This window comes from Propithecus coquereli, unplaced genomic scaffold (assembly GCF_000956105.1).
Source record: "Propithecus coquereli isolate 6110/MARCELLA unplaced genomic scaffold, Pcoq_1.0 Scaffold120, whole genome shotgun sequence".
Classification (NCBI taxonomy): domain Eukaryota; kingdom Metazoa; phylum Chordata; class Mammalia; order Primates; family Indriidae; genus Propithecus; species Propithecus coquereli.
Window position 1 is genome coordinate 2,934,748 of NW_012136081.1, and position 17,723 is coordinate 2,952,470.

General features: G+C 52.9%; 1 protein-coding gene across 2 annotated transcripts; it reads right to left on the bottom strand.

Annotated features, from left to right (window-relative positions):
* Positions 1–4,547: 4,547 nt before the first annotated feature.
* On the bottom strand, positions 4,548–12,231 carry RARRES3 (retinoic acid receptor responder (tazarotene induced) 3). Of its 2 annotated transcripts, XM_012665346.1 has the most exons (5): positions 12,196–12,229; positions 11,610–11,719; positions 8,652–8,760; positions 6,301–6,569; positions 4,548–4,847 (listed from the first exon to the last, which is right to left on the bottom strand). In XM_012665346.1, exons 2-5 carry the CDS (start codon positions 11,610–11,612, stop codon positions 4,740–4,742), a joined length of 489 nt encoding a protein of 162 aa, XP_012520800.1. In that variant the 5' UTR covers positions 11,613–11,719; positions 12,196–12,229; the 3' UTR covers positions 4,548–4,739. The 2 variants fall into 2 exon arrangements, with proteins under 2 accessions (XP_012520800.1, XP_012520799.1); XM_012665345.1 differs by lacking the exon at positions 11,610–11,719 and having other exon boundaries at positions 12,196–12,231.
* Positions 12,232–17,723: the final 5,492 nt, after the last annotated feature.

Sequence of the window (17,723 nt, forward strand, 5' to 3'; positions counted from 1 at the left end):
GACCCAATGTCATTTTAGATTCACTACCTAGAGACAAAAAGTTTTTTGAGTTTGTTTAAACAGCCTTGATGAGTTCCGGGGCAGAGAGCCAAGGCAAGAGCTTCCCCCACCTCTTCAAGGAGAGGTGGCACCAGCTGTCTCCCGGGAGCAAGAAGAAAGAAACCCATTCGTGTTACCAACCTGCTATGGGAGAGAAGGAAAATGAGGAACTCAGCTGTCCTCTACTAATGGGGCTACAGTCATAAATCTCCCCTCTGCCTCCTCTGCCTGCCCTGATGAAGAGTTAGGGTCTTCGGCCTCAGGGCCAGCGCCTCTCATTATTTCCTGGTGCTGTGTCCTCTTGCTCTTCGGAGAAAGAGTAAAATAAACTTGGTGTTTCTTTCTATCCTAAACTCTGAGAATTCTTTGTCGCCCATGTACAGACTTCACGCTCTAACAAGGGGACTGTGCGCAGGGACTGAGCATGCTGTCTTCTGGAACAGTCCCAGGGAAAGAGACCTGCTGGAGCTGCCCAGAGAACAAAGCAAACGGGAAGGGTGCACAGTTTGCTGGTGCCAATGCCAGGCCTGAGGGGTGGGCCTCGAGGAAAGGGTGGGGGGCCCCCCACAACTCTGGCATCTTGTCTCCACTATGGACTGGCCCCTCCTTGAGGGTGGGCATGACGCCCCTGCCTCCTTTCCCTTCCCAAAGCTCCCAGATCCTCCCCATCACCCACCACCCACCGGATCCAGTGGGACCTGTGGGTGGGCTTTGTCTTCAGGTCCCCCACCTGTCAGTTCAGCCTCCCTCTTTCCTGACTGCCTGCTGCCTCCCTCATTCCTTGACCCCGACCACCTACTTTAGCCACTGCCCCCAGCCAGCAACGGGATTCCCACCCTACACCCACCCTGACGCACAAACGCACACCGAGACTTAACCATCCGAGACCCATTTCTTCCATGTCCTGCCAGGGAGCTGAAGGCCATGACAGACTAACGTCTACTAAAATATCAATGGCTGAAAAGAGATTAAATGCCAATGTGTGTAGGAAGGCACACAAAATGCTAAACACTGAAGATCAAATTCAATACGGCAAATTTCTGGCACCTGAGTGGGGAGACAGGAGAAAACCAGGGCTAGGGGCTCCTGCTCCCAAAGCCTGCAGGGACTGATGAGAGTATGTAATGGTGACCCCGGTGGGTCTCCAGGTGACCCAGCCACAGGGGATGGAACAATGGCCCCTTCTCTGCGGTGGGAGGGACTGCCTAAGGCCTCCAGGTGCCCTCGACACTACTGTCACCCTGGCAAGTGGCTGTCCCGCTCACTTGCACCCTCCCTCCCCCCACTGCCCCGGCAGCACAGGTCTCTGGCCTGGGCAAGGCTCTGCAGCGCCTCCATCTGTGCCTGGCCACACCTGCTTCTTCACGGCTCCTCGCCCTGTGCCATGGCTTCAATCCTGCACTCTGTGATGGCTCTCCAAGGCTGAGGCCTGACAAAACCTGCAGGGGCATAACAGGAGCTGTCTGGGACTTTAAACATGGCAGGCGTGGCTGGTGCCCACACAAGGCTCATCAGAGAACACTCCAGTGGCCTGGCCTACAGAACTGACTTTTGGGTCAAATAGACTCGCAGGGGATCCAGAGCCTCTGCGTAGTGGCTGTGTGGCCCTGGGTCAGTGGGTTAGACTCTCTGAGCCTAGTTTCCCTTTCTGTCATCACATTGCTGTTATTATTTTAGGACAAGGTCTCGCTGTGTTGCCCAGGCTGGAGTGCAGTGGCACAATCATAGCTCGCTGTAGCCTTGAACTCCTGGGTTCAAATAATCTTCCAGCCTTAGCCTCTAGAGTACCTAGGAGTGCAGCTCTGAGCCGCCACGCTTGGCTTTTTTTTTTTTTTTTTTTTTTGTAGAGACAGAGTCTCACCGGTTTCTGCCCAGGGACCAGCTGCCCAGGATCATCTTGAACTCCTCGTCTCAATGATCCTCCTGCCTCTGCCTCTCAAAGTGCTGGGATTATAGGTGTGAGCCACTGCGCCTGGCCTCAACACATTACTAAAACCGTCCAACTTCCAGGGGCCATGGAGATTATGCAATTTGGGGATGTGGCCGGTGGTTCTGTCTTTCACTGAACAGCTGTTGTCCTCAGTTTGGGCGCTTTGGCCAAAAGAGAGACAGCAGGAAAAGCTGCGTGTAACATTCTGTCGTGCAGACCCTGGGTCCCTGTTCCTGGTCCTCACCCCTCCATGTCGCACTCATGACGGCCTCCTGCTCCCCCAGTGTCTGAGGGCCAGGGCTGCACAGCAAGGGCCAGGGTCGCTCCAAAAGGTTTGAGTAGATTTGGGTAGGAATAAGACCCTCCCAACTGATGTCTCAAATTAACTTTATTTTCTCTTACTCCAAAAGGAGACTTTAAGCCACCGAGAGAGGGAAAGAGGACGAAAGAGAGAGGCTAAGCCAGCTGCAGCACTGATGCTCCCCCTCCTTCCACGTCCCTGTCGTCCCGGGTCCCAACCACCTTCAGAGCATCTGGGGACCCTGGTGGAGGCGCACAGGGACACACCCCGATGTCCACGGTGCAGGAGGCCAGTGCTGGGGCTTCCCTGCATCCTGCCAGCTGTCCCACAGCTCTTGGGTGGGGAGGGGATGCCATCTTACAAGATTGACGGACAACGTCAACAGGACGTCCCTACCCCACGTGACCCAAGATTCCTGTTTCTCCAGCACCAATCACTGTTCTGAAATTTTTCTTGAGTCGAGAAACAGCCTGTGGAATGCACGCACACCTGCTCCAGCAACTTGTGGTCCTCACACAAAGTTTTGCCAAGACCAAGGATTGTCCAGAAGTGGTGCAACCATTTTATGAGCTTATCATGAAAAACTAAAGGATACTTTTATTACTCATATATTTTTTCCTACACTCTAGTGGGATCTAGTTCACGGAAGTCAGTCTGCAGGGGCCTGGAGTTGGTTCAGTGTCTCTTTACACATCACAGCAACCCACCTTCTGGGGGATGTTAGCCTTGACAGTGGTGGCTACAGCCCCTTTTTGTATCAAAGTTTTTTTCACAATCAGAGAAAAGCCTGGTCATGTTTTCCTATATATTAGTTAATAACTTTATTAATTAAGGAAACCACTATCTACTGAGTGCTTACAGTGAAGCAGGCACAGTGCTAGACGCTAGGGTCCCAGTGGTACCCAGAGTGGACTGTCCCTGCAATTCTGTTGAGAAGATACGTGACAGGAAAGTATTAATAGCTCACGGGTCAGCGTTCAATTGCAACTGTGAAAATTGCTATTAAGTGAAGGTACGTGGACCCCTGAGACTCCCAACGGGGATTTGCCCTGGTCAGGGAGGCCAAGCTCACCCTGGAAGGGCCCAGATGGCCCCAGTGTCCATCATGCTGGAACAGTTGATCCTGGACAGGAAACGAGGCCTGGAAAGGTGAGCCTGAGGTCGCAAGAAGTGAGGAAACCTCCTCCTCTTGCTGAGCCTTCTGGTTGTTGGGCCTGGACTGTGGATAGAGCAGCTGGGCCTTCTGCTCCACAGGCAGCCCTGGACGAGGCAGGCAGGGGCGCTTCTGCAACCCCCGAACGGAGCTCGGTATTTCAGCCCGGGAATTTGAACAATTAAAACTTATAATTGCTGACTGTACCAGTGGTAAGTTATAATTGCTGATTGTAGCAATTAAAGCTGTTCTCTTTGTTCTTCAATCTTCTGATAGCTCTGAGCTTCCAGGGAAGTTTTGTTTCTACTGTGCTGGGGAATTAAGGGACCGACCAGCTTTCTCGGGTGTGGGAAAATATAGGGGACGACGATGTTCCCACTCCTGAAGCCATAGTGGTGGTGACTGCTGACCGCCCCAGACAATGGTCAAACGCGGTGGCCGTTCAGTAGGGTCATTGGTGGCAGCGGCCGGAATGAGGAAGTACAAAAACATGGGGACCTGGGCACCTCTGGGACCAGTCCCGGGCAAGCCGGAGGTGATGGAGAGATATTCAGGGGTGGCTAATTCTCAGCACGTAACTCAGAGGCAGTTTGGGTGTGGAAAGAGAGTAGCACTCCATCTGGTAGTCACAGGTCGGGGAGGACTAGACCTTTGAGTTGAGGAAAAACAAACTTTCTCAACAGGAAGGTCCGCAGGAGGGGGTCATTGGAAAGATGTCGGGAGATGCGTGGGTGTTGTGAGGGGAGGCGAGGACCACATGATGTGACCACACTAGGAGCTAATTAAGGGTTTCCTCGCCTCCTGAGAGTGAGATTAACGACGTGCAACTGTGCCGATGTGACATCTGTGTAAAATGATGCGGTCAATTCACTGAGCACCTGCCGTGCACAGACGTGGCGCTGGGTGTCCCGTATGCACCGTCGCATGTGATGCTCCGACGTCACCTGAGGCGGGTCGTTACCCCATCTTGGAGATGAGGAAACTGAGTCTCTGAGAGTCAAGTGCTTTCTCCAAGGTCACACAGGTAGAAATTGCTAGAACTACTCAACCGGTGTTCAACCAATGTTACTTAGGATCCTGCTTTCAGGTTCAGAAGTCTGCAAAAACATAGTAGAAGTCCCTTCTGAAGGGACAGGTAGGCACGTTTATTGATTCTTGAGTTTTGTGACAGTGAGACCATCCTTTAGCCCATGAGAGGGGGACAGTGAGAGAGGAAAGGAACTAGAGAGAGTATGACACAGAGAGTGATGTCGCGTCCCTCTCCCGGGGACCTCCACAGCTGCTTCTAGCATGGATTCTGTGGCTGCTCCAGGCTGTCACTGGTTTTGGCGTCTCCTATTGAAAATGGTGTACCCAGCCACAGTCAGCACTCCCAGCAAGATGGCACTGCCTCCTCCCACCACGTGATGCTTGGCTCTTTCCACCTGCAAAGCAAGCAGCTCTTGCTGAGACGCCACAGAACGCCCAGGCTGGCTCTTTCTCTCTCCCAGGGCCTGGAACTCCTCTCTCTCTCCTCTGTCCCCTGCCCTCTCCTGCGGCCTGGCCTCTCTTCTCCTCTTCCCTCCCAGGGGCCAGCCCTGAGTCCTCTCCCAGGGGAGGCTGCTGGCTGTGTCCCCAGGGACTCCGTTTTCCGGGATGTGACTACTTCTTAGTGGTGGGCTTGTCCTGACAAGGGGCTGATGGGATCCTTTGGAGAGAGTTTCCTGGGTGAGTGGGCAGGGACGAGGGTTCGTGCCTGGTTTCCTGGGGTCAGAGCTCCAGGGTCCAGACTGGGCCCGCATGGGGTCTAGATTCTCGCTGAGCTACCTCCTTGCGCGGGGTGGTGGTGGGGCTGTGGCCGAAGCTGAGAGGGGACATTGGGAGGCAGTGCTCTTGGGGTCTCTGTGCCCTGCTCACAAGTGCAGGTGGGAAACCTCCATCCCCAGCCCCACCTCAGCCCGAGCCCCAGCTCTGCTCCTCATCTCCGCCGGACATCTCACGGGGAACCTCACACATCACAGACACACCAGACTCCCGATTCCCTGCCGCAAACCTGCTCCCCCGCTGCCAGCCCCCATCCGTGCAACCATGCAGCCCAGGGCCCAGAGGTGCTGCGGGGTCAAGACACAGGCAGAGACTCTAGAAAGGGATGGTGGGGTTTTGTTTTTTTGAGATAGGGTCTCACTCTGTCACCCAGGCTACAGTGCAGTGGTGTCATCATAGCTCACTGTAATCTCCAACTCCTGGGCTCAAGCGACCCTCCTGTATCAACTTCCCGAGTAGCTGGGACTACAGGTGTGCACCACGATGCCCGGCTACTTTTTTTCTATTTTTTGAAGAGACAGAGTCTCACCCTTGCTCAGGCTGGTTGTGAACTCCTGGCTTCAAGCGATACTGCAGCCTTGGCCTCCCAGAGGGCTAGGATCACAGAGTGAGCCACTGCGCCCGGATTTGATCTGGTTCTGTCACTAATTCACTGTGTGTTTGGGGGCAACAAACCCGGAAGACTGTGAGGGGACACGGGGTGGAAGCTGTGCCCAGACCTCATGGACAAAGACCCTGAGCTCTCATGGAGGCCCAGAGGCCCTGAGCTTCCTGGGCCTGAGTGCTCTTCAGGAGTACGGGGGACCTGTCCTAGTCCTGCGGTGGCCCAGACTGTCCTGATGACCCCAGGGCTGCAGGAGCTGTTTTCAGCCTGGGTCTTGAGGGGAAGGATCCCGGCAGAGCTGGCCAAGGCCCCAGAGGTCCTTGACCCACGCCCTCTCTGTGCACGGGAAAGCTCTGGCGGGGCTGCATTTGCGTCCTTCACAGAGATGCTCCCCTCTGGCTGCACAGCCCAGTCAGCCCCGCCCCAGGCAGACCTCCCCCAGGACAGGGACCATCCAGAGACCGCCTCACCTGCCTGCAGCAGGGCTTGCCGTATCTCAAATTGGTGACAAAGTGCTCACAGTTCTTGCTCACAATACTATACTCCATTTCCTCGCCCACCATCTCCCTCGCAGATTTGATGATGTCCTGCACAGGCCGTGGTCTGCTCGTGCTGTCCCGGTGGTTGTTGACCTGGTAGCGACAGCCCGCCACCACGTCCTCCAGGCGCTCCAGTTTCACCACCGCCCTGCTGCTCAGGACGGAGAAGGCGCTGGAGCTACCAGCCCCGGGGTACTCACCTGCAAGCAGAGACACTCTCACTGGGGGCCGCAGGGCGGGTGGGGGTGGGGGCCGACGGGCGCGAGGCCAGGAGGGGGAGAGGAAGCCACTCTGGAACTGTCGGTGTGGACCTTTCACACGTGTTTGCAAGAGTCACCGAGCTGCTCTTGTTTCATACGTGTGAATGTTTGTTCCAGTCCGTGAGTGTCACGGGTAGCAATGGCTGCCACTATTCCGCTCTGGGCACGGACATCATGTATTTATTGGCCAATGCCCTATTATCAGTCATTTAGGTATTTGAAAATTTTCTCCGTTATAAAGAAGGACGGTGAAGCGTATTTGTTCCTTGTTCAACTCTGTGTCCCTGGGTGTTTCAAAAAGATCCCATTCGGTCGGGCGCGGTGGCTCACGCCTGTAATCCTAGCACTCTGGGAGGCCGAGGCTGGAGGATTGCTTGAGCTCAGGAGTTCGAGACCAGCCTGAGCAAGAGCGAGACCCCCGTCTCTACTATAAATAGAAAGAAATTAGCCAAACAACTAAAAATAGAAAAAATTAGCCAGGCAGGGTAGCACGTGCCTGTAGTCCCAGCTACTTGGGAGGCTGAGGCAGGAGGATCGCTTGAGCCCAGGAGTTTGAGGTTGCTGTGAGCTAGGCTAATGCCACAGCACTCTAGTCCAGGCAACAGAGTGAGATTCTGTCTCAAAAAAACAAACAAACAAACAAACAAAAAAGATCCCATTTGCTTTGGCACCCCCTGTGTTTCAGTGACTACACTGTGCTCTTTTCATATATCACCTAATTTAATCTCCTTTTTAACTTTCAAGGGAAGCATTATGATCTCCATGTAACAGGCAATACTGGGCCAGAGAGCCATTAGCAGACTTTTGTGTGCTGTGAGAAGTCCTGGTAGTGAAAGTCTAGGGTAACTGCAGACTGCTTCTGTCCCACTGAGCAGAAACTTCGGGAATCCTTCGCAGAAGATTCCTCTGTCCCATGACCTGACACAGTGCTAGGCACATGGACAGGGGCACAGAAGAGCTAATAACCAGTGGTCCAAATTCCATTGCATCGCGAGTGCGGGAGTTATTTTTATCTTTACTAGAAGAGACAGTAGCGAGTGAGCACAAGGGTTAGGCATGTTTTCTCCAGTCCTCCCATTTCTAATCTCTAGGGTGATGTTTGCACTTTGCACCCTCTTAAGAAAGTTGTCTTAGGAAAACAGTCCACACCCTGGGAGTTAGGCACAAGAGGGACCATGTGTCCTCACTGTCACGGGCTGTCTGGATTAAGTGGACTTGGTTTGCTATTTATCGTCAATTCAGACTTTTTTATCAACTCTGCCAAGGAAGCTGATAGGTTGTAGAAAACTGCCAAGATGCAGATGTATTGTTCTGATACTGATGACAGTGATTTCTGTCCAGGTGCAATGCAAATGCTTAGCAAAAAGAGAGCATTAAAAGCTACGGTGGCATTGCTCTGGAGGAACCCAGTGGGCATCTAATTTGTCAGTCTCATTCCAGCATCCTGTCCTTCCCGCCCATCGACTATCCACACACCTATTTCCTGCAATCTCCTTTCAGCTGGCTTTGTCATCTTGTTGGTTCTCTCGTTAATGAGTTAAATAAATCGACTTGTGCTCACTGTGCATTTATATGACAATTTTTAAAAACGTGTAAACCTGTGGGAACTGCTTCTGTTAAGGAACCTAAAGTACATAATGTGAAGACACCTTGTTCTGTGAAACTGTGTGGCACAAAGGACAGCGTGGAGCAACACAGTTCTGTATGAGAAACCTTCTTTAGGACCGTAGACCTTCAGAGCCCTATCAGACTCTGCACACCAGGGGACCTGGCTGTGAGCTGCACAGACCCGAGTGCCGCAGCAGCCCAGCCTCCCTGTGGGGGGCGGTGGCCTCTTCCCTGCTCTGCCGGGACCTCTGGGATGTAGGGCACCCAGGGGACGTACATCTACACGATCTCCTCTAGCATTCTCCATGGAGAATGTGTCTCCCAACTCGAGTGTTCCTCGCTCAACTCTCTTTCAGTGGTTCTCAGTGTCTTATGAACAAGTATTTTGAACATTACATTTTCAATAGTCCTTACTTGGAGGAGCCAGATGGACCACGTAACCGTCGCCCACATAGATGGCCCAGTGCTGATAGCCAATGCGAAAAATCTCGATCAGGTCTCCAGGCTTGGGCTCTTGGCGTGACTGCAACATAAAAACCAGAGACGGTGCAGCCGGCCTTCTAGGCACCAGCACAGCCCTTGGCTGGGGGGCTGCAGCCTGGCCCGGGAACCCCTTACTGATGGCGTCACCTGGTGAGACCCTGGGGAGAAAGAGCTCCTGTCCCCTGTGAGACCCTCAGCCCTGCGGTCACTTTTAGAGGCTCCCCTCAGTGGGGCACAGGGAGCTGGAAGCCTGGACAGTGACCTCGTGGATGGCAGGGAGGAGGTTCGTCTGGGCGAGTGTGGAATGTGTGTGTGTGTGAGTGTGAGTGTGTGTGTATGTGTGTGCACGCGCGCAGGCTGAGGGTGCAGGTGCGCATGCACGGGCGCCTGGTGCACGTGCTCCGGAGCAGGCTGACACGAGCCCTGCACGTACAAGCGCCTTCGCGGAGGTGGGAGCAGCACTGGGAAGGCCAGGCTCAAGCTCTCTGCTGTTCACAGGCTGCCTTCAGCGTCTCATGTCTCCTCCTGCCGGGTGCTTGTCCCCAAGAGAGACCTCCTCCTCACACCCTGCGCCCATCCAGCCTCGGGACACCCATGCCTTGGAGATGACGACCTGTGAGATGCGGATGACAGCACCCTGATGGGGCCTGAGCCTTAGGGTGGGGTCTTGTGGAGCCCCTGGCTCCCAGCCCCGAGGGGCAGCTGCACTCACAGGGCAGCCTCTGCTGGGCACTCGTCCTGCGATCACTGCACCCTCTCAACAGGCCCGGGTTGGGCAGCGCCGTGCCATCGCACCCATGGGGAAACTAGATAAGAGAAGTGGAGGGACTTGCCCGAGAACAGAGAACACTCAGCCGAGGGAGGCCGAGGTGGGCTCCTCTGCTCACTCCTCCCCTGCCTCCCGACCGGCCCCGCCTTCCTCCCTCTTTGTCCTCTCCAGGCACTGACCTAAGGATTGGAGGATTTCCCAGCTTTCTCCCTCTTTGTGCCTGTCCTCTGTGGATGACAAACTTCCCCAATCCTCATGCCAGCAGAGACCAGGGCTCAGCCCACCTTTGCCCTCTTCCAACCAGCGCAAACTCCAGAAGTTTCTCCTGGTTGTTTCCTGGTCCATCTCCCAGCACTGATTTGGCTGGGCAACCCCCTCCCTGCCTCCGTGACCCCCATGGCCCCTGACCGGCCCTGCCTCCCATCCCTGCCACTCTACATCCAGCCCAGGACCCATGGAGGCCTCCCCTGGGCACCTCTGGCCATGACCTTCCTCTGGACTCAGGGTGCAGGACACACCCTGCGGGCAGCTACAGGCCCTTCCTGACCGGCCTCCGTCACCCTCCTCGCCTTCCGTGGGCTCTGCCCCCAAGGCTGACTGAGCCACTGGGCCACCCACCCCCGCACTGGCTCTGGACTCTGCTGCCCTCACATCTAGGGGTCTCTCTGTCCCCACCCCTTCCCCACTCCCACTCCTCCTCTCCTCCCAGACATCCCACACCTGAGGGGCTTCCAGGATGGCCCCAGCCTGGCTCAGCTGCCCCTCCCTGGACCCCAGAACCCCAGGACCTCCCCCTCTCCCTGCAGGATCAGGCCGTGCTGCCGTTCCCTGGGCCTGGGCTGTGCGTTCCACGCGGGCAGGATGCTGTGTGCGCTCCCCTCCCTCCCGGCATCTCCAGGGTCCAGCAAAGGGCCTGGCTGGGGAGTGGGCAGAGGAAACAGACAAGGAAGAGGGATGGGGTCTCAGCACAGCCAGCAAGCGAAACCGCCCTTTACAAATAAAGGGGTGCAAGGGGAGAACTAGGCAAGGGCCTAGCTAAAAATAATATTAGTGATTAGCCACTGTCCCCTTGCTTGCTTCTCCATGATTGCCACTTCTGAAGCCACATACCTGGTGGTCATAAAGACTCGAGGCTTTCTCCGTAGATAAGGAACCTGAAGATAGTTTTTCAGGTATCCCCCAGGGCCTGCATTCCAGTGGATTGGCTAACCCGCCCAGGCCCAGACCGGATGGTTCTGCCCCAACCCAGCCAATTAGCGAACCCAATCGCCTAATCCTTTGCCTGCCAAACTACCTTTAAAACCCTGTCTTTCTGGCCGGGCATGGTGGCTCACGCCTGTAATCCTAGCTTTCTGGAAGGCCGAGGAGGGTGGATTGTTTGAGCTCAGGAGTTCGAAACCAGCCTGAGCAAGAGCGAGACCCCGTCTCTACTAAAAATAGAAAGAAATTAATTGGGCATGGTGGCACATGCCTGTAGTCCCAGCTACTTGGGAGGCTGAGGAAGAAGGATTGCTTGAGCCCAGGAGTTTGAGGTTGCTGTGAGCTAGGATGACACCACGGCACTCTAGCCCGGGCAACACAGTGAGACTCTGTCTTAAAAAAAAAAAAAAAAAAAACCCCCTGTCTTCCCAATTCTCAGGGAGGTGGATTCCAGACATTCCTCCCTGCTCCGCGCTATGTGGGATTTAACTCTTTGTCCTGCTGTCTCAGCATTGGCTTCCCTTTGGGCAGCGGGCAATGAACCTGGCTCGGTGGCGACAGCCGCCTGCCCAGCTCCTCCTCTGCGGCAGCCATAGGCAGGCACATCAGCCGGTGCCCCGCAGGGCCAAGAGAGATGGTCTCTGTCTGGGCATAACCAGTGGACTTTTAATTCTAATGCCAAATATCCAATAACAAGGTCAAGCTCTGTCACCAGCAGCTGGTGGCTAATGAAATGTGAGCCTCAGCCCCCGCGTGAATAAGGAAATGGTCTCAGGTTAACAGAGCCCTGATTTGCTGTGGCAGGAATGAAGACCCTCCCAGAGTCAGGGGATGCTGGGGAGTGGACGCCCCCTCTGGCGTTTGCAGGATCCTTCCCCGAATCCCTTCATTTCTACGAAGAGCCTGAGTGGGCTGCACACCATGGAACTCAGCCAGCTCTGCCTGCAGCTCCTGCCAATCTGCACATCTGCGCTGATGCAAGCCCGGCGGGGCGGGTTTCAGAGTTCAGAACGCTGACATTAGAATGCACCTTTAAGGCAGGACAAATGCCATGGAGGAAAGAGGAGAAAGAAGTGTTTGGGGCTGATAAGGTCAGAGCCCCAGTCAGCAGCCGAGGCAGACATCGTGGGGATTTGTTCCCTGCCCAAGACCGGGGACCCCACGTGCCCACACTCCGGCTTCTCCCCCAGCTGCCTCTGATGAACAGGCCTCCCACTCCGGCAGGCACAGCCCCTGGAACCCATGAGTCTGCCTCCCACACCGAGGCCCTGGGCTCCCCCCACTGTGCCACACACGGAGAGGAGGCCCACTGCCCGGAGACCCCCGGGCCAGGGTCCAGCAGGATAGGTGGATTTTAAAAGACAAATACAGCTTTCCGTGAAAGCTTATCTAAAGATAAGCTCTGGAGTTCAGTGTGCCCAAGGCCAGGAAGCCAGACTGAGGCCTTGACAAGCGGGAGCTGCCCACCCTCCGCAGAGTCAGCAGGGAAAGTTCCCGGGGACTTACCGAAGCCATCTGGACATCCAGGCAGGGTCTGGCGCTCTGCTGCTTAAGGAGGAAACGGCTTGTATACCCGAGTTGAGATTTTCACTTTCACTTTCCTTCTCGCACTGTTCATGCAGCACTTACATACTAAACATAGTTTAACTGAGATTGAGATGACTATAATCTTTAAAAACTAGGTATTTTCTCTAATGGAAAGGCTAATGATTTCTTACATGCAAATGCAGAAACATCGATGCTTTATCTTTATGTCATTTAAAAATTTTTTCATTCATTTTTCATCAGTATGTGTTCCTGGGGTCCAAGTGCAACTTTGCGGCATTGGTATATTGCGCCACGGGGAAGTTGGGGCCCCCAGTGCGCCCGTCACCGGAGCAGTGCACATTGTACCCACCGAGCCACTGCCCGTCATCCACCCTCCCAGCCCCACCTCCCCAACGTATTACTGTCTTGTTGTTGGTCTTTCTCTTTCCATCTGGTAATTTCTGTCTTGCGAATCTGGGTCCTCCGACGCTGGGTGCATTTGTATTTAGGGTTGTTATATCCTCTTGCTGAACCGATGCCTTTATCATTACATAATGACCTTCTCTGTTTTTCTTTCTTTTTTTTACTGCTTTTGATGTAAAGTCTGTTTATCTGATATAAGGGCAGCTACTCCTGCTTTTTGGTTCTTGTTGGTGTGGAATATCTTTTTCCACCCTTTACTTTCAGGCTGTGTTTTTACAGGTAAGGGGAGTTTCTTGTAAGCTGCATGTAGTTGGTGGATTTTTTTGATCCATTCTACCAGTCTATACTTTTAAATGGAGCACTTAACCCATTTACATTCAAGGTTAATATTGACGCGTGAGTCTTTATTCCTGTCATATTGTTAATTGTTTTCCAGTTGTTTCATCAATCCTTTCTTTCTTTCTTTCTTTTTTTCTATTTTTGCTCTTGTGAGCAGTATTTTTCTGTCTTTTTGTCTTTGTGGTTTGATGAAATTCTGTCATGTTGCCGTTTGAGTCCTTTTCTTCCCTTTCAGAGTGATTGTTTTATAAGACCTGTGAGTTTTACGTTTTCCTGTGTTTTCTTGCTGGTGAATGTGGACCTCTTCGAGCATTTCCTGCATGGCTGCACTGGGGGTGATGAATTCCCTCAGTGTTTGCTTGTGTCAACGGAGAAAAGACCAAACTCTGTAAAATAATTTTAAAGTGATTTACTCTGAGCCAAATTCGAGGACCATGACCCGGAGCCATGCCCAAGAGGTCTTGAGCAGTAGACTCAGTGTGGCTGGGTTACAGTTTGGTTTTATACATTTCAGAGAGACAGGGGTTACAGGTAAAGTCCTAAATCAATGCATGGGAGGCATACATTGGTTTGGCCCAAAAAGGCGGGACATCTCAAAGCGGGGGCTTACAAATCATAGGTGGATTTAGGGATTCATTAGTTGACCATTGGCTGAAAGAGTTAGGTTTTGTCCAAAAGACCAGGAATCAGCTGAAAGGAATGTTTGAGGGTCTTTTATCTGTTACATGATGTTATACCAGAATCAGGTTGGGAAATAAACAACGTCATGAAAAACCTGTTTACTGATATTTTATCATTTGTAGGCATGACTCATCTGGCCTCCTTAGGAAGGAATTTCCAGCAAAAGAAAAAGACGGGCTTGTTAATGGGTTACAAAGGATGTCCCCAAGAAGGGAGGGGGGCATGATAAGGCATGTCTGACCTTCCTCCTGGCAGGCAATTTAGTTTTAGGATATTCCTTTGGCCACGAGGGGGTCCATTTAGTCAGCTGGTGGGGGGTGAACCTTAAAATTTTATTTTAGTTCACACTTGTCTGGGGAAGACTTTATTTCTCCCTCATTTGTGAAGCTCATTCTGTCAGGATATAAAATCCCTGGCTTACCGGTTTTTCTTTCAGCACTTTGAAAATGCCATCCCATTTTCTTGAGGCCTGTAAACTTTCTGAGGTGAAGTGTCTGTGAGTCTGATGGGTTTCCCTTTATAACATTTTGTCTTGTTAATTTAAAAATTCCCTCTTTCACTTTGACTTTAGATGTCCTGAATATCATATGCCATGGTGATGTCCTTTCTTCACTATATTTCCCTGGAAATTACTGGGCCTTCTGTTTTGAGATATCTAAATCTCTTGCTATGTTTGGGAAGTTTTCATTGATTATTTCCTTAAATAGCTTTTCTAAACTTTTTAATCACTCTTCCCCCTCGGGAATATTGATAATTTGTAATTTATGTAGACCAAGAAGTCTCAAAGACTTTGTTCATTCTTTTTCATTCTTTTTTTCTTATTGTTGTTAGGGTTTTTTTTAAGATGATATCTATCTCCTTTGTAAATGTCTCATCCATATCCTGAATTCATTTTTCTTTTTTTTTTTTGAGACAAAGTCTTGCTCTGTTACCCAGGCTAGAGTGTCGTGGCGTCAGCCTAGCTCACAGCAACCTCAAACTCCTGGGCTCAAGAGATCCTCCTGCCTCAGCCTCCTGAGTAGCTGGGACTACAGGCATGCGCCACCATGCCCGGCTAATTTTTTATATATATATATATATATTTTTAGCTGTCCAGATAATTTCTTTCCATTTTTAGTAGAGACGGGGTCTCGCTCTTGCTCAGGCTGGTCTCGAACTCCTGACCTCGAGCGATCCACCCGCCTCGGCCTCCCAGAGTGCTAGGATTACAGACGTGAGCCACCGCGCCCGGCCCTCTTTCTATTTTTTTAGTAGAGATGAGGTCTCGCTCTTGCTCAGGCTGGTCTCGAACTCCTGACCTCGAGCGATCCACCCGCCTCGGCCTCCCAGAGTGCTAGGATTACAGATGTGAGCCACCGCGCCCGGCCCTCTTTCTATTTTTTTAGTAGAGATGAGGTCTCGCTCTTGCTCAGGCTGGTCTCGAACTCCTGACCTCGAGCGATCCACCCGCCTCGGCCTCCCAGAGTGCTAGGATCACAGGCGTGAGCCACCGTGCCCGGCCCCTGAATTCATTTTTCAATGTCTTTGTATTAGTTTTCAGATTTCTCTTGCATCTACTGAGCTTCTTTATAATCGGTATGTTGAATGCTTCATCCTGCATTTTGGGGAGCTCGTTCGGATTGGGACCTGTTGCTGCACAATTGCTATTGTCCTTTGGTGGTGTCGTATTTCCTTGCATGTTCACGTTTCCTGTGTCCTTCTGTTGATATCTGTGCATCTGGTATAGCAATCACGTCTTCCAATTTTTTGAAATTACTTCCGGAGGAGAGAATTTTTTCCTGAAGATGTATATATATTGTTGATTCAATAGGAAACTTTGGTTTCGACTTTTGGTGCATCTGGTATTGTGATCTTCATGTGATTTCTTCAGCAGCACCCAGGGTCATCGTTGTCTGTGATCTCTCGAGTGGCTTAGGGTAGGATTTGTAGTCAAGGTGGTGGGGAAGTTTTGCTGGGGTCTTAGATACCAGCTGAGCTACTCTTTGGGCCCCGGTGGTGGCAGCAGTGGGCTGAGAGTCCTTGTTTTTAGGCCCCCCCCAGAGCAGCTTACATGGCACTGGGGTTAGGGGGTCCTGGAGGGCCATTCTTGGGCCTTCATGTGGCTTTCCCTGAAGCTAGTGGTGGCAGCAGGGGGCTGGATGTGTAGGCGGGTTCTCAGTCCCTGCGCGGCTGGCGGGATGTGGGTGACGGCAGTAGCAGCGGGGAGCAGCGCACTGGGATATAAATGGTCCGCGTTGGCGCTGCTGATAGCTGTGATGGGTCTGGCGTGCTCTTCTCCTGTCCCACAGCCACCTGGAGCACTAGGGTGGGTATGACACTAAGTGTGCTTAGGAGAGCTTGGTGTCCCTGTCCCTCCCTCGTCAGGTGGCTTGCATACGGCCGTCTTCTCCTGGTGTCTTCACCTGGTCTTCCTCCATGCGCATCTGTGTCCAAATTTCCTCTTCTTGTAAGAACAGCAGTCATGTTGGTTAAGGACTCACCCTAATGACCTGGTTTTAACATCATTACCTCTTTAAAGGCCCTGTCTCCAAATACAGTCACATTCTGAGGTCTTGGGGATCAGAACTTCAACATATGAGTTGACTTTGGGAGGACAGAATTCGCCCCATAACATGGAGCCACCAGGCTCCCTGCTAAATGGAACTGGGGAGAGAGAAGTGAAGAAGGAGCAGGTTTTTGCTTTGAGCAACGAAAGGAAGGAGCTGAGATGCAAAGGCTGCAGCTGGAAGAGGTTTGGGAAGATCAGGAGTCCAGTTTGGAAGTGCTGGGTTTGAGAGACCTATCAGACACGCTGTAGGGATGTCGGGGGCGCGGTGCAGCTGGTCCTGGAGTCCGGGGTTCAGGAGAGAGGTCTGGGCTGGGGACGGTTAAGCCATTAGGCTGCCAGAGGCCAGCAAGGGAGCTGTGAAGTCAGAAACTCTGAGGGGTCTGAGATGCTACTTTCAAGCTCATGCAGCAGCCACAACAACACCTCGGCACCGGTTCCACAGCCCAGTCCCCAGGTGGCAGTGCGGTGAGAGCCAGATGTCACCTGGCTATGTGGCCAGGGTGTGTCTCAGGGGAGGAAACCCCAAATCCTGATGCCGAAAGTTTTTTTAGGGAGACTGGGACGTCGGCCCCTCCCACCCTCTGCAGAGAAAGAAAGAGACCTTGTCTTTACCCTGGAATGCAAACAGTCCCCTTGGGAGGTGTGTTGGGGGGCCCCAAGACCAGCCCCAGGTTTGATGACTCAGTATGAGGACTCACAGGACTCAGCAGAAATGGCCACTGACTCTGTGGTCTCGGGCCTTTCCGAGGCAAGATGTTCTTTCCTCAAGTGATATTGATCCTCGAGATTCTTGCAAAGCCTCCCTGAAAGTGGGTGTGCCACGTGGTATTTTGTGAAATGTCTTCAGGAGGGTCTGAAACGCAGCAGGGTGAGGACCTCTGCTTCAGGCCGTGCAGAACCCGGGGTGTGCCCGGGCCCCTCTACATGGGTAACTGTCCCTGGGCAGTCCCCAACCACAGCTAACTCAGCCCCTGGGGAGGATTAGAGACCAGCCAGCCGAGAGCTGGGGTCTGAACAATGGGTCCACGTAGGAGAGCACAGAGGGCAGGATGAGGTGCCGGGGCCAGCCCAAATTAGGGAGCATGACCCTGGCGCGTCCCAGGGCAGGTGGCCAGCGCAGACTGTGCAGGATGCATGGTGACAGGAGTTATGCTGACGAGCCTTAAGTAAATCACGCACCCTCTCTGAGCTTCTGTAGCATGAGATGAGAAATACTTGCCCCGATCGCCCCGCCAGGGTTGTGGGAGGAGCGACTGTTAAAACAGCAGCTCAGGTTTGAACAGAGCTTCCCAGTTTCCACCCCACTCACCCTTTCATGTAATTATCAAAAGGACCCTGCGATGTAGACCAGATGGGGCAAATGTACCCGGCAGTGTAGACCGGACGGGGCAAAAGTACCCTGCAATACAGACCAGACAGGGCCACCTGCCCCATTTTCCTGGTGGAGGAAACAGTCTCCGAAGGGTGAACTGGTGTGAAGAAAGTCTCTCGCTGGCCAAGGTCACTGCGGGAACCC

Coding starts and splice junctions, on each gene's coding strand:
- RARRES3 (XM_012665345.1), bottom strand. Junction 6,570..8,651: donor GGTCCATCTGGCTCCTCCAA/GTAAGGACTATT, acceptor CTCTGCTTGCAG/GTGAGTACCCCGGGGCTGGT. Junction 4,848..6,300: donor GCAAGCCCTGCTGCAGGCAG/GTGAGGCGGTCT, acceptor CTTGCTTTGCAG/GTGGAAAGAGCCAAGCATCA.